General features: G+C 40.5%; 3 protein-coding genes across 17 annotated transcripts in view; 2 read left to right on the forward strand and 1 right to left on the reverse strand.

Moving 5' to 3' along the window:
• Positions 1-209: 209 nt before the first annotated feature.
• Positions 210-2283, reverse strand: dnaaf1 (dynein axonemal assembly factor 1). 2 transcript variants are annotated; one of them, XM_085184853.1, is made up of 3 exons: positions 1229-2283; positions 664-1139; positions 210-630 (listed from the first exon to the last, which is right to left on the reverse strand). In XM_085184853.1, the coding sequence occupies exons 1-3, from the start codon at positions 2142-2144 to the stop codon at positions 271-273; spliced, it is 1752 nt and encodes a 583-aa protein (XP_085040979.1). In that variant the 5' UTR covers positions 2145-2283; the 3' UTR covers positions 210-270. The 2 variants fall into 2 exon arrangements, with proteins under 2 accessions (XP_085040979.1, XP_085040978.1); XM_085184852.1 differs by having other exon boundaries at positions 210-1139; positions 1229-2282.
• A 32-nt stretch (positions 2284-2315) lies between these two features.
• On the forward strand, positions 2316-4497 carry mrpl44 (mitochondrial ribosomal protein L44). The gene is made up of 4 exons (XM_085184854.1): positions 2316-2585; positions 3014-3482; positions 3628-3806; positions 3925-4497. The coding sequence occupies exons 1-4, from the start codon at positions 2410-2412 to the stop codon at positions 4091-4093; spliced, it is 993 nt and encodes a 330-aa protein (XP_085040980.1). The 5' UTR covers positions 2316-2409; the 3' UTR covers positions 4094-4497.
• Positions 4498-5194: 697 nt separating this feature from the next.
• Positions 5195-23091, forward strand: part of agfg1a (ArfGAP with FG repeats 1a) — a 39921-nt gene continuing 22024 nt past the window's right edge. For 2 of the 14 annotated variants that reach the window (XM_085184838.1, XM_085184837.1), the window contains exons 1-14: positions 5195-5604; positions 10485-10578; positions 12385-12500; positions 13280-13445; positions 14246-14408; positions 15415-15534; positions 16557-16628; positions 17975-18190; positions 19227-19401; positions 19554-19633; positions 20072-20176; positions 20597-20641; positions 21450-21632; positions 21870-21964. In XM_085184838.1, coding sequence (XP_085040964.1) covers positions 5438-5604; positions 10485-10578; positions 12385-12500; positions 13280-13445; positions 14246-14408; positions 15415-15534; positions 16557-16628; positions 17975-18190; positions 19227-19401; positions 19554-19633; positions 20072-20176; positions 20597-20641; positions 21450-21632; positions 21870-21964 — 1797 coding nt within the window. In that variant the 5' untranslated portion in view covers positions 5195-5437. The remainder of the gene's footprint in view (positions 5605-10484; positions 10579-12384; positions 12501-13279; positions 13446-14245; positions 14409-15414; positions 15535-16556; positions 16629-17974; positions 18191-19226; positions 19402-19553; positions 19634-20071; positions 20177-20596; positions 20642-21449; positions 21633-21869; positions 21965-23091) is intronic. The other 12 variants (XM_085184840.1, XM_085184841.1, XM_085184839.1 and 9 more) reach the window with 12 other exon arrangements.

A 23091-nucleotide genomic window follows, 5' to 3' on the forward strand; every position in this document is an offset into this window, starting at 1 on the left:
CTTACCCATTGCACTGTATTAAACCACAAAGGACCACAGTTGTCTGGGAAAAACCCTGAATGAAATAAAATTATATAAAATGTTGCTGTAATGTGAAGAGTAAACGTATAATTCCCCCCGAGAATACTGACCAAATCAGTCCTGAATTTCTTCTTTTCACAGTATAACAGCTGACAAGCACACAGACAAAACGGCTATCACAAATATGCTACAGATTGAATTGCGGTTTACTATTTTAACTCATATTTCAAATTTAATGACATCAAGGTATTACTCAAGCTCCTCGATCAGGCAGCGTGGTGGAGAGGAGGTTCGGTTTATTTTTGAGTTTGACGGGTCGGAAGGCGCACCCTCATCCTCTGGATACACCAGCGATGTAGAATTGCCAGAGACTGCCGGTGATTTGTCGCAGCCACTCATTAGGAACAAAAAGCTCTTAACTGGAGCGGATGTGGAGATGCTCTCACTCTGAATCCCAGCTGGTGCTTCCCCGTTGCTGTCACCTGATATGACTTCTATTTTTGGTTTAAAGGCCTGCCTACAAGAGAACGCTGCGTTAAAGTCTTCTGTGTCCACATCTTCCAAATCAGGCAACTCATCAATACGCAATGAGCGACTTGCTGGAGGAAGGTGAATGGTTTCCAGCAGCTCTGCATCTTGTAGCTCTGTAATCCGTGGCCCAGGACTATGTACCGGTACATCGTCATCGGCTTCAGGAAGGGGAGGCTGTTTGCTTTTACTCTGCTCTCTTTCTGCTTCATTTCTCATGGACTGTTTTTCTTGTTTATTTTCTGTTTCTGTCTCTAACATGTGCCCTACAGTACTGCCTTGCTCATCTGCTGGGATCTTTTCCCTTCCTTTCTCTTCTCTTACGGTGTGCGTTATCAGAGAATGGTCCTGGGTATCTTCATCTAACTGCTCTCTCATCAGGAGTTGACCTGCCTCCTTGGTCTCAAGATGTTTACTTGCTGGCTGATTTTCAAGAAGTCCCTGTTTTGACTGTTTCTCTAAGAACTCTTCATGGGCATCCAGGCAGTCCTGTACAAAAGCTTGTATCTTGTCACCTTGTGAAGAAGTTAAAATCTGGGTACCGTTTTCCTCAGTAGTAGTTTCTGGAGTAGAGGAAGCATCGGTTTTCCCTGAAATAAAACAATTATACTGTGTAAACATTCATCCACATTTACTCTTAGTATACAGATGAGGGTAGTAAAAGCTGAAAGCTGATTACCTTTATCCTGTAACTCTCTGAGTCTGCGTCTTTCCTGGGCCTTCTTCCGAATCATTGCCATTCCATCCAAGCTTTCCTGAATTTTCTTCCTCTCTCGTGCATCCCACTGCTCCCTCTCCTGGCGTTCCCCTTCCATCCCTCCCACTACCCACGACTCAGCACATGCCCTGTCTTTAGGAAACACAGGGCGATCGTCAAGAAACGTGAGCTGCTTGAGGCGTACAATCATATTTTTTCTGTAGTTTGGGAGTTTTTTCACGACCTCATTTCCCATTAGATTCAGTACACGCAGTTCTGGCATGGCCTCAAGCACAGGGAGGATGTCAGGGTCGTGTAACAGGTTGTGAGAGAGGTCTAATACACTAATGTTCAGACACTGACTCAAATGCTCTATGTCACCAACAGTTTCCAGCTTGTTATGGGCAATCTGCAGAGTACTCAGGTCAGGAAGGCAGGAGATGTTCTCTATGATGTGTATGTAGTTGTTGGAGACGTTCAGGGTGCAAAGTTTCTTCAGAGGCTCAAGGTTTTCCAGCTTGCATATGACATTTTGGTGAAGGAACAAGCAGCGCAGATCAGTCTGAGCATCCAGATTCTCAATGCGTTGGAGCCCATTGCTTTCCAGCCAGAGACATTTCAGACCTGTGTACTCCTCTAAGTTCTCAATGGTGGAGAAACCTTTGAAATGCAGATACAGTGTGTCATTGAGGCATGGTGTTATGTACAGTTTGTTCTGCTTACAGTGGTCTCTCAGGAATTTCTTGGTCATCCGTGGTCCTGAGTGTTTTTCATTTTTCTCCTGAGGTGAACTTTGCAGCTCTTTTCCCCCAAGGTCTTCTTGAGCTCCACTGCTGTCAGAACTTTCTCGGGCATCCCCACCTTCGACTTCAGTTGCTACCAACACTTGATCTTCCATCCTTTCTTGATTTTCCGAAGTGGATATCGTTAAAATTGATATCAGAAATATACAATACTTCTTAACGATCGGTTTTATAGGCGTTTCTGAATTGTACAGTCGAATAAATAGCAATCAGCAGCCTGCCCCGGTCGTTCATATTAGTTACCGTTTACGCTTGTTTCCATGGTAACGCTCCGTCTTTATGCTCCAGCCTACCGGATATGCTTTGTTGCTCCGTGTCGGACACTTTTAGCGGTTGCACCTTGCTGTTTAGGGACCCAACATGGCGTCAGGGTACTTACTAAATCGTGGTGCGTTGACATTAGGAATTCATTGCCAGCGCGTCTGCAGGAATGTTTCACTGTCACAGGTTAGAGAGAAAAAGCGATGGATCAAAGCTTACACGTACCTCATGGCGAAGAAGTTGAAGCTGGAAGGACCTCCACCTCCGACGCCACGGTAACGCCAAAAATCACTAGAGAGCGTCTCAAGGCCATTCGTGTATTTGATATTTCAATGTGTTTATTTTTTCATAGTCCGTTGAGAAGCGTGCATATGGACGGCATTTCAGTGCAATTTTACAATTGTTTAATGCAGATGTTTTAGAGCTGCGTGTGGCTTTACTGGTTTCATGGTTTTTCCAAATAACACCAGAAGCGTAGCTAGCTGTCGAAGCTTCTTTGCCCAAGGGTAGAAAACCAAGATCCTCCCAGTGATCTCGGTTAATCTTCTAATTTTATCATTGATTTAATATATAAAATGTCATATTTTAATGACCGCAAGCTTTGTCCATGGCCTTCTAAGACTTTCTGTACACGCTTTTAGTGATTTTAGACATGATTTTAGCCACTGTACACTCCTATTTCTGTTTGGTATTTACTTTTCAGATCCCAGCAGCCTCACTGGGATTACCATGCAGAGATTCAAGCTTTCACCCATCGCCTGCATGAAAATTTCTCTCTTGAGCTCCTGAAAACAGCCTTCATCAATCCCTGTTACCTACAGATGGAGCAAGAGAAGAGAAAGGGGTTGGGTGTGGAATCTGAGACTGCCGCTCTTGTTCTAAAAGATAATGTGCAGCTGAGTAAAAAGGGGTCTGCGTTCGCTGAAAGCTTCCTGATCGACTGGTGCAGGGCAAGCTTCCCGAGCCTCCCGGCCATCGGGGTGGAGAGTATTGTAGGGCACCTCACCAGTCCAGCAGTCATCACTTATGTAGCCAGAAATCTGGGCATTGAAGACCTAACAATGAGCGCAGAATTCCCTGTTCCAGATGATGTGCTCTGTTCTACTTTCATGGCAGTGATCGGAGCTCTGCAGGAAAGCAGTGGAGCTGAGCGAACTGGATTATTTCTCAGGGTAGGTCGCTTATGGCACAAAATCATTGGCACGTAATAATTCGCTTAGAGGAAGCATAATTTGTCCACATTGCTCAGTTGCCGCTGCTGTGTGTACAGTGGTGGGACATTTTGTTCTTTTAATCCTACCTCCAACTTCTTCCTAGGATTTTCTGGTGACTCAGCTGATAGGAAAGGACATCTTTGATATGTGGACTGTGGTCAACCCCATGGGACTACTGGTGGAAGAGCTTACTAAGAGGAAAATTCCTCTGCCGGAGCCTCGGCTCATCCGGTCTGCTGGAGCCAGCACAGTGTTGCCACTGTATTTTGTTGGCTTATACAGGTATGTGTTCTGTTGTTCGTGCGTTGTTACTGTTCTAAATTTAAAACAGATGTGATGGGTTAAAATTAATGCTATGAAGAATTTACATTTTTGTCTGATCACCTCTTTGTTAATTCAGTGACAAGAAGCTACTGGCTCAGGGTCCAGGAGAGACGCTTGCAGCAGCCGAGGAAGAAGCAGCTCGCGTGGCCCTCCGGAAACTTTATGGCTACACTGAAAACCGCAGACCCTTTGACTTTTCTCCACAACAACAACAGCAGCCTTTTATTCAGTCAGCCAGCAATTAATTAACATCTCTAAAGCTGCAGCAAAAAACATTTAAAGGTGGCAAGGACGGACAGGAATCTCATTTGAAGACTTAAGGCTTCCCACTGATTGCAGAGTGTGCTGAACTTGACATAACTGGTTCTTGTTGGGTATTTAAAAGGCAGATCCTTCAGACAAAGCAGAGCACTATAAGTCTTGATGTTCTAAGAAAAAATCTTGTAAGATCTGGCTCAGACAGAATATTGTTCCAGTAACTGATGACATCTTCAGTAGTGAACTAGATTGGTCAGCTCACCCTAGATTACAACAGAGGTTCTGAAGTCCATTGCACAAAATACTCTTGTAAATAATACAAATACCATTTGGTTTACTTTGTATTATGTAATAATATGTTATTCAGTTGTAATAAAGTGTGTAAAATACATGTCCATTCTGACTCTTTTTCACTCATATTTCTCCACACATTTCATCAGGGTATTTGCACATGCTCCTGTGACAAATTCTTCTTAAAATATATTTAAATATCTAATATTAATTTTCTATCGTACATTTTCCTGAAACAAATAATCAAGCATTGCGTTTAAGGAATTTTACGTATCTTTTAATACTTGACGTATTTCATTGTTTTTTTTTCATATAGTGACGCAGTGCATTTTTTAATGACTTGATTAACATTTGGTCTAGTTACAATCTTGTAGTAACCAATACCGCACAGTGGCGCTGTTGCGTTAAAGAAAGAATAGTGGCGTTCTTTGCGCTGTCTGGAGCACAACCAAAGACCTGTCCCGTTAGAAACAAGATGATGCTCTCTGTTTCAGTTTGCGTTGTGGCCCGCTGCAATTCTTCAGACAAGTACTGTCTGCTTCTATGTACACGTCACAATTTGAACTGAAGATAAAGTAACTCACATAGCCGCTAACTGCCACAATCTTTAAATTGTGTTGTTGATGCCGTTAAAATGCCTGCAGCGCACACGACACCGTTAATGCCAACTTAAATAAAATTATTATAAAATAAAATTAGATTAAAAATAATAGCCTCTATCTGTAGTGGATATCTTTGACTGTGATGAGTTTGGCCCTGAGTCATGAAGACTCGCTGTGGCTGCATAACGGGATTTAAGCGAAGGCGGAAGTAGAGGGCAGCACAGCTCTTGTCCCGTTAGCTAGCGCCAGGTCCATCGCCTGAAAACTCCTTGTTCGAGGAGACGTGAGGCCGCCCTGACAACAGACCCACCTAGCGATTCACTCTGTCTTTACGAGTCGACAACCGTTAAAAAGAAGAAAGCACAGCTCTTTTAGTTTTAGCTAGCTAGCTTTCAGTCTCTCACGGTTTTATTCAACCCCCGCTACAGATTCTTTACCATGGCGGCGAGTGCGAAGAGAAAACAGGAGGAGAAACACCTGAAGATGCTGAGAGAAATGACGAGTTTGCCTCCCAACAGAAAGTGCTTTGACTGCGACCAGCGAGGCCCGACCTACGCCAACATGACTGTGGGTTCCTTCGTCTGTACCTCCTGCTCTGGCATCCTGTAAGTATTAAGTTGCACAGTGACCTTAGCTTAGACATGGCGCACACGATATTAATGCGCTTCGGCTACACGGGGTAAACCCAGCCAGTTAGTCAAATAGTAGCACTAGCTACCGTCAGATGGGGAACTAGAAAAGACGGAGGTAGTGTGAGTTTAGCTGTTTTGACATTGCAGTGTGGTGCGTTGGGCGGGGTGCATAGAGGTGTCAGGCGAGCGCACCAACCAGCCGAGATGCTAGCTAACGTTAGCATCCAGTGTTAGCAAGTGAACTTATCTGACACTTGCAAGCTAGGTCCACAGATAAGCCAGCTGCTGCTGCTTCCAGCTGCCGGTAACGTTAGGAAGCACCACCTTGTAACTGAGCCGGTCCGCCCTGTGGAGCCATATGTTTGATTCACTTAACCGCATTTTCGCTGCAAACGTGATGGTCGACACCTGGTCGAGCGAAAGTCGTGTTATCTTAAGACGCGACTGAGATAAATGTAAAATCTGTTATCAGTTGTGCGTAGTTCACTCATCTATTTTGTGTTTTCGAATTATTTATCCTCTGGCATAACATCGCAGCTCGAATTAGAGCTGACAACGCAGTTGATCAAAAGCTTTTTTTCTCTCCGTGTATCTGCAGTTTACCTCCTACGACGGCTCTGAAGCCCATGCATTGTAGTTTCGTTGTAGCAGAGTGAAGGGTTTTATTTGTAATTTTTTTTTAATTAAAGTCTTTGTGCAGTTGTGTAATAAGCTTTTTTTTTAGCTTGGGATTAGTGGAGCACTCTGCTTCTTCTTATTTTGCCACACACACACATACGTCTCAGCTGTCATATTTCCTTCTTGCATGTTGTATGATGCTGGATACATTCAGAAAGAAAGTGGTTTAATGCAGTAATAACAAATCACTTCGTCACACAGTTTTACATCAGTTTAGTGGTAAATGGGGCAAAAGATGTACAACATAGAGGAAGTGTTTCCCTCTTACTGCCCGTGTTGCACTAATCATTCTCAATACTGTGCAGTAATCGACCTTTCAGACTGCACTGACATGTAGTTCACTGAGAAACAACACACACATGAAATGCTAAAATAAATTACAAGTGCTACCACCATCACCCATAAAGGCACAAATACTTGAATTAGATCTGTATGCACCTTTTATACAGATCACCTTGCCATTTTCTGTTCATGAATAATTATCATTCTAAAAATGTTGTAGGTAAAAGGTAAGGTTTTTATTGCTTAGTAAATGCCCACTGACCAGGTTTGAGTTAATGTAGCTTAGCTTTGGTGAGCATTAGATAAATTACATGCTTGCTGATACTTTCCCTTTGTTTACCGCCACCAGTGGGTGTTTCTGTGGGGACGCCACTGTGTATTTCCCATGTGCTTGCCCTATTGCTTTAAATCCTGTAATGAGAGCTAATTAAGTTAATTTTTTTAGCTTGAGATCTCTGTTCTAAACCTTATATCCTTTCTCTTTTGTCTTTCTCACTGACTTTTGGTTAGATTAAGGTCACATTCAAGGAAAATCTTTCTGTTGGAAGAGTGTGGGGCTGAAAGCATAGATGTCTGTATGATATGCGCAGGAAGCTTGATCTGATTTTTAGGTTCAGGAAGTGGTGTGGCCCCACTGTGCTGCTACATCAGCAGCATGTGATGTTGTGTATGTGAGCAACAGGAAGTGGCTGTGAGGTCACGTTGGAATTATGAGTAGTTAAAATTCATGCGCAGACTTGATAATTTCAATCGCTGTCTTGGTTTATTATGCCAATTTTCTGAATAACCATAATGTTTTCTTTATTTTGTCCAAATAAACCAAAGCAAACTCATCCAACATTACAGGTGGCTTTTTAATTCCTTTTTCTTTTAAGATTAACACTGTTGACTTTCTCTGGAGTGATGGAGAGTTCACAACAACTTACTACTTAATAACCTTCTTCCTCCCGTAGCTGTAGTTGTTTAAAGGGTGGAGTTGGAATTTGCTATATAAACACATTCCTCATGATGGTGGAGCCTTTCCTAAGAGGAACGCCAATCGATGTCTTACTAGAGATTTGCTCATGACGGGAAGTAACCCCACTTGACCTATGTGTTCCTGAGTAACCAGAGTTGGGAAGGTGTTACAGACACCAAATGTGCTGATACATGATCTGATCAATGGCTAGTTATCAGAAATGACTTTAATATAACCCTGACATTTGATTTCTCAACAATGGTGTGGAATCTGTGAAACAGGGATGGGGTGACTAAATTAGTGAGTCACTAAATTAGGAATGGGTATTTTCTGTTGTATGAGACACTTAATAACAGTACTGTTAAAAGACTAAAATATCATTTTTTGCAGGGATCTAAAGCAGTGTGGACTTTCCTCTCTTTGGAGACTTTGTGTTGCCAGTTTCTCTTACCCTGAGGCAGTTGCAGTATGCAAATGAGCCGAGTTCCCATCTCTGAACTAGTGCAATAGGGACTAGTTCATGATTATTTTACAGTGCAATATGTGGTACTGTTCTCTGACACGTTGTGATAAAAGCAGTTCCTTTATACTGTGCAGCTAATGATTTTTACTGCAATTTAATTCTCCTGAAAATGTCAACGTAATATACATTATAAAATTTATAGAAGTAACAAAAATGACATTTTCAGAATTAGAACTCCTCAATGGGACCACACTGCTAAGATGTTGATATAATATTTAGACCTCAAGGGATCTGGAAACTTCTCCCTCTATCTGACCTAGTTTAATCTTCGTAAGACTAGAATTTGATCACTTATCTTCCTCAGGGAGCTGGAAAAACGTATCCATTTTAAAAACAATTCGTTTTTTGTTTTTGTCCGTTCCTCTCTACCCCGCAGTGCAGTATCGGGGGACCATTTTAGTTTAAAACTCTGTTTTAGGGATTTGTAATCTCCTTCTACTTTAGTGTGACGTGGTTCTGCTGTGATTGGTCCATGTGTATATTTTTGTAAGCCTAACACAAAGCACTAGTAAATGATTAAAAACTAAAAATGCACTGCTTAAACCTTAGTCATGTACGTGGCAGTCTCAGCATTTGTATGGAGGGAAAGCAAAACCCCCACACATTTTCATGCAATCTTTTCCACATTGACATAATGATCTAAAAGAAATAACATAATTTTATGTTCTTAAATGTGAACCGACAGGTCTTTTGAGTGTTCACAAACAGCGCAAATTAGCTAAACTGTAGCTTCTGTACTCTGTACCAGATAGCAGTGAATGTTGTTTTTGATTAAAGTCAATCCACTGACTGACGGATGTATTGAGAAAATGGTTTAATGACAACAAGTTCTGTTAGAGGTAACAGCAGTAATAATTTAACAGGCCCATCTAGTGTTTCAATGCCTTCAGCATCTGACTGCTCTGTGTATAACATCGTGTTTGTAAGCCACAGAAAGTTGATCCTGTTCACCTGGACGTAGCGTTTTCAGTGGCAGAAACATTTCGTCACTTATCCAAGTGACTTCTTCAGTTTGTAAACTTCATACAAAACTTTTCTTGTTATAAAGATGCAGGGGAAACATGCAAAACTCTTGGTAGTTCTTGTAGATGATAAAGCAGGAGTTAAAGTATTTAAAAACACTTGAATTAAGAGTTCTTTGTATATTATCCACAATCAAAAAACTAACTTTGCTTTAATTGTGTGTTCCTAAATGTTAATACCATGTCATTATGTCTCTGTAGCATGTTACTGTGCTTGAGATTAAAACTGAGGTTGATAAAAGCTGTTTTAATCATTTATATCTGTCCACCATACCTGTAAATACGTCTATTGTATAATGGGCCTTTGAGTGCTGTCGGAATGCTTCCTTTAACACATCTGTGTTATGGCAGATTAAATCCACTATCCATGTCCATAAGCGAGTGCATCTGTTGTGCTCCTGACATGCTGATGGCTGCAAAGGGAAAAGGAAGGAAAAGATGCCTGTGGCCACTGTTGGCACAGTGTAATGGCTATCCTAATGATATTTGCTGATGATGGCTGTTTGAGTTTACTCACTGCTCACCACTTTCTCTGCTTTTAAAGGCATTTGAAGTTGCAGTCCAATTTATAATTTTAGTTACTTTCTGAAGACTGATTATACTGATTAACAGCAAAGGTTAATGTAAGCAACTAGAAGCACAGATCCTTTTTTATAGAATTGAAGATTTATTTATTTATTTATTTCAATATGTTTTATGTGTTGACAAGTACTTTTGTTAACTCGCAGTTAAAGTGCTCTTCACGCATGGTAAATGTTCTGTGGTCACCTTCTCACAAAAACAGGTGGTGACCGTGCCAGTCAGCACGACATCAGTTTTCACCTGTAAGCGATTCGAGGAAAACGTGCTCAGACAATCAGGCCTGGAGCTTAATAATAGACAAATGATTGCTCTTTTCAACTCCTACCGTAACCAGGCATGTTTAATTTGGGCCATTGTGGCATTGACTGTGTGACCTTCTAAGGAAAGTGAGCCAGGCTTGTGTGGTCTAATGGGTGTTACTCCATAATTGAAGTTTCTATATTAAGGAAGATTGTTCATTCTTTTAATGTTTGGACAGTCTCAGTTCAGTCAGTGTAAGTGAAGAGAGTTTCACCCACTTCCTCTGGTTATTGTACTCCCTTTCTTTTTCTGTCAGTATGTCTCTCTGTCATTATTTATCTCTTTCATTTCTCTCTATAATCATGACTTCTTATCCTCAGTTACTCACTTGTCCTAAGTCTCTCTCTCACGCACACACGCACACACACACAAACACACCAGCAACCATTCAGCTTTCAGCTAATTAAATGGTTCCGTCCTGAGAGGTGGGCTCTGGAGTGTATCAAGATTAGGTTTTCATGTATGTTGTCTTCAAATTAAATTGACCCTTGTTTCTATTTTTCCATAGACGAGGACTGAATCCACCCCACAGAGTCAAGTCCATCTCCATGACAACCTTCACGCAACAGGAAATCGAGTTCTTACAGAAACACGGCAATGAGGTAGGAACGGCGACTTGGCCCTGTCAATTAATAAAGTTAGAAATTAAGCCCGAGGTCAACCTTCCCACTGCTTTCCTTTCTGACTAGTTAGATTAGCTTTTGGTTGAGCCATCATTGTTTGTCCTCGTCTATTCAATATTTAATAGACAGGTTGGCATAATGTCAGCCTATAAAAATCTTGAAATGGGCTGTGTATGTTGTGAAAGTTATGCTTTACTGTTTGTATTTAAGTAGCCTGTAGCACATATGCTTGATAAGGCAATTTAGGCACGCTTGAAATTCATGTGGACTATTATCATTTTACTGCTGTAGAAAGTTTTATAAAACAAACTCTAGATTAAAAAGTGCATGCTACTTTCCGACAACAAAAATTGTTGTAAGGCAAATGTTTTGTCAGTTTAATACAGGTGTTGTGACACACTTTTATTGAATAGACAGGTCAAGCATTTCATGCATTATATTGGCACCTATTTACTTATGAGAAGTATAAACAATCGACCAGTTGCACTGTGCAAAATACCGAAGGGACGAGATATTTCGGGTAAACAGAGTATGAAATAGTGCAGTGCCACCCACAAAGGACAAAGTGGGATGGAAAGCAGACATGAAGGAGACTCAAGGTTGGAGCTGATGCATATACGCTTGAAGGCTGGTCTATAAATACTGCCTGTAAGTTACCTTTCTGTCTTCATAGAGCGCACTTGACAGACACTGAGCGGAAGGAGGATTTAATTTATGTGGCTGGTGGCTTACCCAACTAAAGTCTTTTTGGGAAACAATGTTATAAACTGTTTGTCATAAATTGGTGCCCAGTCCCAGTGTTTCCCTGTTTAAAGCAGTGTTTTTCACACAAAGTATTTATTTTGACAATACCTAGATAATATTAATAGCTGCCCAAGTATAGTTGGTGACTCATATCAGCACAGAGTTTTTGTTTTGTTTGTTTGTTTTTATTATGTTTTATCCAGGAGAACAATGCCATCCACAACTGATCTACTTCTAGACATCCTGAAAGTCCAGTTGTGACTATTCAGCTCGCACCAGCCGTCCCCATGTCATTGTTTCTCTTTCTTGGTGGCTCATTTGCCGGGTTGTCATTGTGGTGGTCCTTAATAACGATGCACCGCTCCAAGGCTCATCCTGAAGTTAGACCTACTACAGCTTTACTGTCTTGAACGGCATGATAACCGGGAGTCTTCTGGTTCCCCCAGAGCGCCACTACTGTGCTGTTATAATGAGGTCACTGTGTCTGGAAATAGAAATAAGACCACTGCAGTCTAAGATGCATAAAATATATTATTTTGCAATTTATTTAAGGCAATATGTACACCAAACATGTTTGTTCTCCAATATTTTTACAGAAAAATAAAGTGGATCTTTTGGAATAGCTTGTTTTGGAAAGTCCTGAACTTGAGCAAACTAAAATGGAATAGCCTAAAGCACGTGGTCCATGTGAAGAATTCCACCCTCATCCCAGAGTCAAATGTGTTCAAAGCATGGGATAAAATTCCACCACTCCAATGTGGAATTTTACCCCAAGACAGAAATGCTTTTTTGTACTTATTGCTGCAAAGGTTCACACCAGGGCAGAGGTTCGCAACCCCTTTATCTGTCAGAGGGGGTTTTCTGTTTTGTTTTTTCTTTACTCTGCAACTTTATCTTACATGTGGCTTGTCTTTTTATTTGCTTGTCTATTTTTACTTTATTGGAACAATTTCATTACTAATAATGACTGATGGCAAAGCTCTGTGCGTGTGTGTGCCGTTTCCCCCAAAAATCCCTTTCTCTAACTCTGTGTGTTCTCAGGTTTGTAAACAGATCTGGCTCGGTCTTTATGATGACAGAACCTCTTCAGTACCAGACTTCAGAGAACCACAGAAAGTCAAGGAGTTCCTACAAGATAAATATGAGAAAAAGAGATGGTATGTCAGTATCATAAGCTTGCTGAGAAAAGATCTCTGTCAGTGTGCATTGTGCAAAGGTTTTTTTGGTTTTTTTTCTCCCTCTCTCTCTGGCTTGGAATGTTTCACATGCGCCTCATAGCAGTTAGCCTCCAGCAAGCCACCAAATACCCCTCTTGAGATGTACAGAATCTAGGTCATTACAGTAAAGCTGTTCTATGTGCAAGACTTAATTGCTCCACGAAGTTATAGGCTTTAATCAACTGAAATATGTATGAGCTTTTTCTAGATGTTCTAGAGCTTCTTTTTTTGACTCTGAATAAAATTGTTATTGGTGTTTGTGAAAGAAGAACTAGCCAAATGATTACTGTTTAAGTTTAAAAGTTAGTCACTGATTGTCGCTGATCACTCAGTGATTTAAAAGATAAAAGAAAACAACCAACAAACTGTGATGCATCTTTAACGGCTTCTTGTAAGATTTTTATTTATCCTCTGCATTTTGTTATGACAAATTTGATACACCCAAAGTGTGAATTGGGTAAGCATGGATGTTGTTAAAAAACATCAACTCATCCATCTAGTGTTTAGTCTGAAATATGATCAAAATGAGAGCAATGACTAGTGCATGTTTGAACATGCTAGGTTTGCTGCAGACAGGCATTCACGTGGTCTGCTCTGTTGTGCGCACACACAACTTGTAGTGTCTCACTCTTATAAATGGTAGTTTAAAACTAACTATATATATATATATATATATATATATATATATAAAAATAAAATATTTGTTGATTGCTTCCAAGGTACGTGCCTCCTGAGCAGGCCAAGGTAGTGGCGTCAGTCCATGCTTCCATCTCTGGCTCCTCAAACAGCAGCACCAGCAGCACCCCAGAGGTTAGACCACTCAAGTCTCTGCTGGGGGAGTCGGCACCGTCTCTACACCTCAACAAGCACACCCCACCAAATCAGGTGAGACTTGCATAGTGTACACACATGCACACAAGTCATCATATGATTAACACATATGTTGGACAGCATAAACCGGTTCTTGTCCAGTGTGCAATATATGCCACATCTAGCAGGGTTGAGGTGAAAATATTTAGTTGTTACTACATATTCTCACCTCAGGTTGGTCTTTACAATGGTGTGAATATTTACGCTGTTACACTTTCAGCTTTGAACTGGGTTATCATTCGACAGTTAACACTCAGCGTTGTTGCCGATGTTAAAATGAAACCTTATGATGGGGCTTTAGCGGAAACGAGGCTACCAGTTGATGACCTTGTTTACTTTGCTGAATGCTCTGTGGTTCAACACTACCACAGTTACTTAGTAATCCATTTACACACACATCCCTAAATGCTTTACTGACATGTTTACATTGGACTTAATTTGCTAAGTGATTTGCTAATTAAAAAGTATCTCATAGATACAAAGAAAATAACAACTCTTCGCACAAATGCAATGACAGATTTATTGACAACAGGTGCAGTCCAGGATTAGACTGTGAATTCTTTCACAGCAGTATTAAAAAGCCATGTCTTTAAAGACAAAAGCATATTCATCTTGTTTATGATAAATGACCAAATTTGCCCACTGAGATAAGGTTCATCTTTCATCGCTAATGAGACAGTGTCACCACAGTCTGTTTTTTCATGTGGCCTATTATCTCCTCTTTATTAATTTGCATGAAGGCTGTTTAGGAGCTAATTTATGCCAGTTTAGTTATTTATTTAATTTTTTTCAAATGCATCTCTTGTCATCACCAGTCTCCTGTAGTGAGCCGTGGACAAACCCAGCAGCAGCAGCTCCATGACAAGAAATATGACCTCCTCAGTGACTTGGGTGGTGACATCTTTGCTGCCCCGCCCAACATGAATGCAGGCGCCAGCTCCAGTTTTGCTAACTTTGCACACTTCAACAGCCACACAAGTAAGCAACAGACCAATAACACTGCAACTAACAAAAACATGAGCAAGTAATGTAGTTACCACTTAACACTTAACTTATTGTTAACACTTGTAGGCAAGGTCTGATTTGCTTCAACCAGTGTCTTCAAGTTTCACTATTGAAATGTGCATGGCATGGCATAGCTTAGCCAGCAAGTTGGAGATCCCAACTAGAGTTGGTTAAACTGCCTTTTCAAGAAGGTCACACCAGTATCTCATTTCCCTGGGCATGTACAATGTACATGAAGATAGTAAAGTCCTCAGCACACATAATCCACAATAAACAACAAAAAAAGCCCCAATTACCAATCTCTTACCAATAAATAACTGGGTTTATAGATATTGGATGTGGGGTGGGCACTTCTCCAGAGGTGGTGTATTTACTACATTAGATGGGATCAGGATGCCACCAGTTTGGAGAAGATGTGAATTTGCTATACGTCAGGAGTCATGATGTGCCCTTGGATTGTATCAAAATTGCATCAGACAGACAAATTGCCATGGTTACTAATACTTGTAACGTGGCTGTTGGCATTTGCTTTCAATGGAGGATAATGTCCTCTCATTTCTCCCTCAGAGCCTTTAAGATTCATCCTTAATGCAAGAACTAAAGTGGTGTTAACACACCTAACAAACATGCGCACAGTTGTGTTAAAATTAATGATGTGTGTAGTGCTAAGCACACAAGTCCTGCTTTATATTTGGGTGTGCACATGAAGGACTCTTGGGTGTTACTGGGAAATAGTGAATGTCGAGGTATATAAGCTGCTACGCATTTTAAGTTGCACTGCTCTACTACTCTGATTATTGCTCACATTTAACACATCACCCATTGCATTTTATTAGTAGTGTTTAACCCATTGTATTTGTGTTGCAGTCATTCATGTCTTTGGATATTGTATGCATTCATTCATTAATCCATTTATTTTTCCCTTCACTTTTTTTTTCTCCATCCGTTTGTCTGTACAACACCTCTACACAACTTCAAGTGGCACAGAATACCAAAGGAGAGGCAGACTTTGCTAATTTTGATGCATTCGGGAACACTTCTGGGTCGACAGGTGGTTTTCCCTCTGCACCCCAAGCCCCATTTCAACCCCCAAATACAGGTAGAGCAAGCTGGTTTTACTGGACAAATAACACAACTAAATCAATAACACAGAGGAACAGGTTTGCTTTATGTACACAGGCAGACATGTAAGAATTTACATAGACAAAGAATTTAGTCACACACACCTCAATGGTAGTCAAAATTTCTCTCACATCATCATTTGTTGGTTTGTTTAAACTGTTGTATCACCTCTGTTCCCAAACCTTTCCATATGTGTAGTGTTCATTCATTTTTTTGTTCAAATGTAAACATTTCTTTACACCAGAGTTGTAAGGTTTTCAGATGATCCTGTTTAAAAGAGAGTAAAAGAGACTAAGACGTGAAGTACTGTGTTCAGGAGATTATCCACTGTACCTCACTAGAGACATTTACTGTAAACTTTACTTTGGGCATACACAAGCTTCATACAGCTTAGCCCCATGTCTGAGAAACAAACATTTTTGTGTACTTTTGAGGTTCTAAATTAATGCTGGTGTTGTGCAATAGATGAGTGCTAATCAATACATGCGGTGTCAGCCAAAGCTTTTTTTTCTCTCTCTCCTACAGTGTTTCAAAAATACATTGGCAGCTTATTGACACGTCCTCTGGCTTATTTTCAGCACTTTGACTCATAAGTCACATACTCTTATTTGAACAGTAGTTACTGCCACAAACTTCACTTCCTGTCAGGAAAATGTTGTGTACTACAGTGCCCTCTGCTGGAGGTGCATATTGACTCTGTGTGAAGCATCCTCCTTAGTGTTTATTTTTATTGGAAACATTTTTAAGTGGCTTTCTCACAGATACTGACTGCCTTGCACTGTCTGCCTTCAGCTGTCAAATCTGTCTTACTTGTTTTTTGTTTTGTTTTGGTTTTTTTTTTTTTTTTTATCCTTTGCTTTAGCACTATTTGATTTGCTTTGATTTAGCACTTCTTAATGTTTACCTCTGGGTTACCTGACATCTTTTCTTTGATATCTCTTCCATCTTACATTGCTCATTACCCCATTTCTGCCTCCCTCTTTGATTTTTGGCTGCAAGCGTTCACTGTGCTCTCATCCAGCCGCAGTATGGGTGAGTTTGCCACTGCTCTGCCTCTCCAGTGTTCACACAGTAAGTCTCTCTGCGCTTGCCCTCATAACAGCTTTCACTCTCTCACCCATCTTGTATGTGTAGTCATTGTGATCCCAATCCTCTCTTTGGGTGTTGTGTGTGTGTGTGTGTCTCACTGTGTTGTTTTTTTTGGTCCATCTATACTAAAATTAACAGCTGATAAAGCTCAATGGTTAAACATAGGTCTACTAATCTTTGATTGTTGCAATGATTAATATGACCTACTGTGCAAAATAGACCAAAGTGTATAAAAATCCCACAAGGCAACATGAAAAGAGATCATAAGAGGAGATGCATATTTTCCCCTCAAGCAATAATGATAATATTTTTTTAATGTGCTTAATCTCTAGATTTTTATGCAAAAATTACTTCTACAAAAGCTTTTACCCTAGAATCTATTTTTTGTAAACTGTAATGTGGGATGCCTCTAAACTCAGACTCCTTTAGTGTCCCTGACCTAAATGTCATTAAATAACCAATATTTCATAGAAAGCAGTGAACTGCTGATTAAAATGCAGCGGTATCGGTGTCATTACTAAAAGTTGCCTTCTCTTCCCCTTAGGGTCACAACAACTGTGCTGCGTCCCAGTTAGCTCTGTTTTACCTTGTGTCCAAAATTATTTATTATTCTGTGTTTGCTTTTAATGGGCTCCATACAAATCTGCTCTTCGTGTGCTGCAATATGGAAATTACTGCTCTGTAGCAAAACCTCAATTTTTGTCTGTAATATGCAGGAATGTGTGAACTGAGGGTTTCCAAGCATTAACATGGAGTGTTGAATTAGTTGCATAAAGATGTCCAGAGTGATTATTTTGCAGTCTGTTGCAGAAAATAGGTAAACATTAAGAGATTAATGTTTCGTTCTGCTCTAACACGTTTAGACCTGCTTGAGAGTGATCGTGTTGATATTACAGCGCTCAGTAAAATCTGCAGGATTGTTGGCATATTAAAGAGATTTTTTTGGGAGATAGCAACTTGTTTTCTATCTCTCAGTGAATACATTTTGATGAGTTTTGTCTTTAACTTCCTTTCTCCACAGTATCGTGGTGAAGTCGGAAGTATTGGAGTCACACAAGAAAATTGCTGCCCTGCACATGCTCAGCCTCTAACACATATAAGTGCTAATTGTGTGTGCTCTTTTGGCTCATAGGCTGATGAAAAGCCAGCATAGTGCAGTGTAACAAAGGACAGATGTTGCTATCTATCCTTTAGAAGGTGTCCCTTTACCAGCCTGACTCCCAAGTTTACCCTTCATGCAGCTTTCCCTCTCCAACCTGTTTTGTTGTTTCTCCAAACCAACAATTACAGTCCCCCTTATGACTCTTTAATCTCTCTCTTTCATACAGGTAGCGCTTCAGGGGGACTAGCAAATGCCAGTTTTGCAAATTTTGAGAACTTCCCCAAATCGTGTAGTGCTGACTTTGGATCCTTCAGTTCCTCCTCCCAGAGTAACTCCACAGGAGCTGGCAGAGACGTTGTACAGAGTACTAACATTTCTGCCGATAAATACGCAGCCCTGGCTGACCTGGATAACATATTTAGCTCTGCCAAAACAGAGCCAGGTAAACCCTTCATGCCTAGCCTGTTTCATAGATGTCCATTGTAGGGCTAGAGAATGACTAAAAAACCAAAATACAAACTGAAAACTAGGTTTAATTAGGCGCATAGATTTAAGTCCCTATAAGTTTTCTTCTCATGGCAGGGATAGGCAGTCTCTAAAAAAAAGGGCTGGTTTAGATTTTCTAGCAATTTATACTTACAGTAGAGGTCAGAAGTTTACATACACTCATCGTGGGCATGAATGTCAAGGTAATTTTGGGCTTTTAGACTAATGACTTAAAAAAAATTGCACAAGTTTTAATTCGTTTGGGAGGTTATCTAATTCATTTAGGATTAAAATCATAAATATGGACTCAAATATATTACGTACATTCACTTAAATCTTTTAATAAGCAGTGCTAAAGGTTCTATAATCTTTTAACTTGACAAGGCCAAAACCTTTTAACTTCTCGTTACTGATGATTGACTGTAACTGGTAGTTTCTGGCCTCTTTGCCAGCATAAAAAGAATTTGTTTGATAGCAGCCATTGAATTGACCAATACTCGTATCTTCACTGACTTCCTTGGACTTTGAACAATCCTGCTTCTTAGAACAATGACAAAGAAATGCTCAAAATCCCCAAATTGCCAGGACATTAATTCTTACAGGGAATGTAAACTTCTGATCACGATTGTCTATACCTCAATGTTATTGAACCAGCTGCAAAAAGGCAACTGGACATGACTGAAATGCCTCCTCACTTCTGTGAATGCTATACATCTAGGTTTGACTGAAGCATTTTAATACCACATTATTAGAAGTTTGGTGTTTGAGTATCTGTGAATTGTACTGAGCTGGTTTTTCTCATATAAATATGTATTTTTGGGCTAGAAAATATACACTTCCTAATGACCTAACATTTATTCCCTATTAATTTCAGTAGGTTCAGTATGGCAGTTATCTCCGGACCTCTTTGAAAGTTTAACAGCATTTTCTTCTGCATTAAGTGAACTGAGGTAAATTGAACCTGGCTTTGCTTTTATGTACTTCTATTCTAGGAGGTGGTATTCCTGGTGGGGTGAGCTCAGCAGCAGCAGCAGCAGGAGTGGGTGGTTTGCCTCAGAAACAGCCAGCAGGTGGAGACCGCTATGCTGCTCTAGCTGAGCTTGATACAGTCTTCAGCACCTCAGCACCTGCCACCAGTGTTTACAATACCACCAGCACCTCACAAGGGTAAGAGACTGCACAAACCAACATAAATCAGACAAATCTTTTTTCTTCATTCTGATGATCAGTGTTCCAGAATACGCTTAGGTACTCGGTGGCCTTTTCCTTTCTTTTTGCATCCTTTCCTAAACTTATGTGCTAACGGTGTGTCACTACAGGAGTGTGTTTGGCTCAGAGACGGGGGTGTCAACAGCACAAATACAGCAGGCTGTGCCCAGCATGGCTCAGGGTTTTGGAGGTAAGTGAACTTAAACACGTCTCTGATTTGTTATGGTAATGTTCACAAAATTGACACAGTTGTTAGTAATTGTTCATGTTTTACATTTCTGAATAATTTTAGAGTGAGGTTGAGGAAACTATGAGACAATCACAGAGAGATTTGGCAGTTTCATTTTCATTTTCACAACTTGCGTACTTAAATGATGATTCTTAAAGCATCATAACTTTATCATAACTTAAAACTTAATTTGGCAAGAATCAGCCTAGTATGGTCAAGAATTTATTTTTGTTTCATTAACATTAGTTAATTAGTTTGTTGTGATGTATAAAGGACATTGACGTGGAACTGTCAAAACACCCTCTATAACCTATCTTTAAAAAGAAAAATGTTTAATATATTCCTCTACTTAGGACGTCATGCTAATTAATGTTAATTTGATGCTGTTATTCCCATCAGCACACCCAACCAATCCATTTGTAGCTCCTGGTGTTGTCCCAGCAGCAGCTCCAACCAACCCATTCCAGTGCAATGGCAGAGCAGCAACTGTTGCAGCTGCAGCAGGTTTGTTTTTGTTGGCTGTGTCTGTGTGTGTTTTGAGAATCACCTTACTCACTTAACACCCTGCTTACTTACTTAGTTTAGTAGTTCAGTTTAACAGTGTGTATAGAAATTAAATGCACTTGTTCAGTCATAAAGTTAGTGTATTAAAAGCTGTCTTTTTTTGCACATTGGAAGTGGCAACCTTTGCCTGTGCTACTTCAGAAGTGATTATATCTCTGATCACAGTGCCAAACACAGAAAAATCAACAGGAAAGTGGAGGAGGGCAAAAAGATTAAAAACTACAATTCACTATGGAACTGGTTAGCAAGAGAAGTGTTGCCATTTACTGGTGTGCAGAGATTGATTTTAAAAATAAATCGGTATGGTGAAGAAATTTTAGATTCAGTTGTCTGTCTTATTGTCCTTGGCGTGCTGGACAGGCTTGATGAGGGTTCTTCATTGGCATGGGTATCCTCCCACCTTTGGTAGGTTTGTTTGTGCTAACTGCTTCCCCTTTGCTCTCATGTGCTTTGCTCTGCCAGTGAATGATTTTAGCTGTCACTGAGGAAAATCTCGAAAGACGTAAACACGGCACCACTGAAATAGCCCAATAATCCAGTTACCATTTCATCACAGAGGAACAGAGTGAAGCTGAATGAGAAATGACTAATAACGATAGGTTTGAGGATGGATTCATGTTTCCCAAATATCTGTGGTTTCTGCAGCATGGTCCTCTTCTTGGTTAAAGAATTAAAGGGGAAATAATAAACTTTACTAAACTTTATTGTTCATTAAAAGAAAACTTACACCCTGAGTTATTAATCACGCTGATTAACAGATATGCTTCATTCAATGAATGAATGAATGAAGCCTGTATCACTTTATCAGTGTTTTCTTTTGTTTTTCTTAAATCACTGATAGAATTGCTTGGTTTTTAGCTGGCTGTCTGACACATTTTGATCCCAGCTGTTGCTCCTGTGTGTTCACCAGAGATCAGACACTGCCACTAAACTTACTGATGTCTGATTCTGACTCCCTCTTTTCTTTTCTTTTTTCTACAGCTTGTGTGCAGACACTCTTATTGCATGTGTTTAAACTATCCAAATAAAAAAACAAAACAAAACTGAGATTCTGACAATCCCAGCAGGACACACAATACTGAATTGTAGACGTTTTTGCCCAAAACGAGTCACACTGGGTTACAGAATCGCAGCAATAGATCAAACCAAATTTTGCCTATTATGTGTTGAGCTTTTGTTGGTTCCTAAATGTTGCTGTTCTGCTATTTTGCAGCACCATTTGGTACAGGCTCCATGAGTATGCCAGCTGGATTTGGGAATACTGCAGCCTTCAACCTCCCCACCAGCTTTAGTGGAACGTTCCAGCAACCCTTTCCTGGTCAGGCTCCCTTCCCTCAGCCTCCCGCGTATCCCCAGCAACCCAACGGTGTGTGTCATGTAGACAATAATGGCTATGGTGAGATTTGAGCTGTAGTTGTCAAGTGGTCGTCTATAAAATGTTGAAGACCTTTCTTCATGTAATATTTGGTTCACTCAATTAACCCTGACGGAAGAGGTCTTATTTGATTTGGTAATATTGTTATTGTTTTAATTATGTTTAGCTATATGAAAATAATATAGAGAAAGCTAGATAGATAAATGAGAGCGATCCATGTCCATCATGTAACAGTTGAAATCACATTATGTCTTTCAGGTGGAGGATTTCCAGCCTTCGGCCAGGCTAAGTCTGTTGCAACTCCTTTTGGGCAGGCAATGGCAGGACCTATGGTCTCTAGCAACCCTTTTCTGGTTAGTCTGGTGGCTATGTGCTATAGTCTCCTGGATCAGTACTGTGCAAAAATCTTAACTCATCTTTCATTTCTTACAGTGGCTTGCAAAAGTATTCGGCCCCCACAAACATGAATCTATTTTATTGGAATTCCACATGAAAGACCAATACAAAGTGGTGTACATGTGAGAAGTGGAATGAAAATCATACATGATTCCAAACATTTTTCACAAATAAATAACTGAAAAGTGGGGTGTGCGTAAATATTCAGCCCCCTGAGTCAATACTTTGTAGAACCACCTTTTGCTGCAATTACAGCTGCCAGTCTTTTAGGGTATGTCTCTACCAGCTTTGCATATCTAGAGACTGAAATCCTTGCCCATTCTTCTTTGCAAAACAGCTCCAGCTCAGTCAGATTAGATGGACAGCGTTTGTGAACAGCAGTTTTCAGATCTTGCCAGAGGTTCTCGATTGGATTTAGATCTGGACTTTGACTGGGCCATTCTAACACATGGATATGTTTTGTTTTAAACCATTCCATTGTTGCCCTGGCTTTAAGTTTAGGGTGGTTTTCCTGCTGGAAGGTGAACCTCCGCCCCAGTCTCAAGTCTTTTGCAGACTCCAAGATTGTCCTGTATTTGGCTCCATCCATCTTCCCATCAACTCTGACCAGCTTTCCTGTCCCTGCTGAAGAGAAGCACCCCCAGAGCATGATGCTGCCACCACCATATTTGACAGTGGGGATGGTGTGTTCAGAGTGATGTGCAGTGTTAGTTTTCCGCCACACATAGCATTTTGCATTTTGGCCAAAAAGTTCCATTTTGGTCTCATCTGACCAGAGCACCTTCTTCCACATGTTTGCTGTGTCCCCCACATGGCTTGTGGCAAACTGCAAACGGGACTTCTTATGGTTTTCTGTTAACAATGGGTTTCTTCTTGCCACTCTTCCATAAAGAGCAACTTTGTGCAGTGCACGACTAATAGTTGTCCAATGGACAGATTCCCCCACCTGAGCTGTAGATCTTTGCAGCTCGTCCAGAGTCACCATGGGCCTCTTGGCTGCATTTCTGATCAGCGCTCTCCTTGTTCGACCTGTGAGTTTAGGTGGACAGCCTTGTCTTGGTAGGTTTACAGTTGTGCCATACTC

Source organism: Neolamprologus multifasciatus, chromosome 14, assembly GCF_963576455.1.
Source record: "Neolamprologus multifasciatus chromosome 14, fNeoMul1.2, whole genome shotgun sequence".
NCBI lineage: Eukaryota > Metazoa > Chordata > Actinopteri > Cichliformes > Cichlidae > Neolamprologus > Neolamprologus multifasciatus.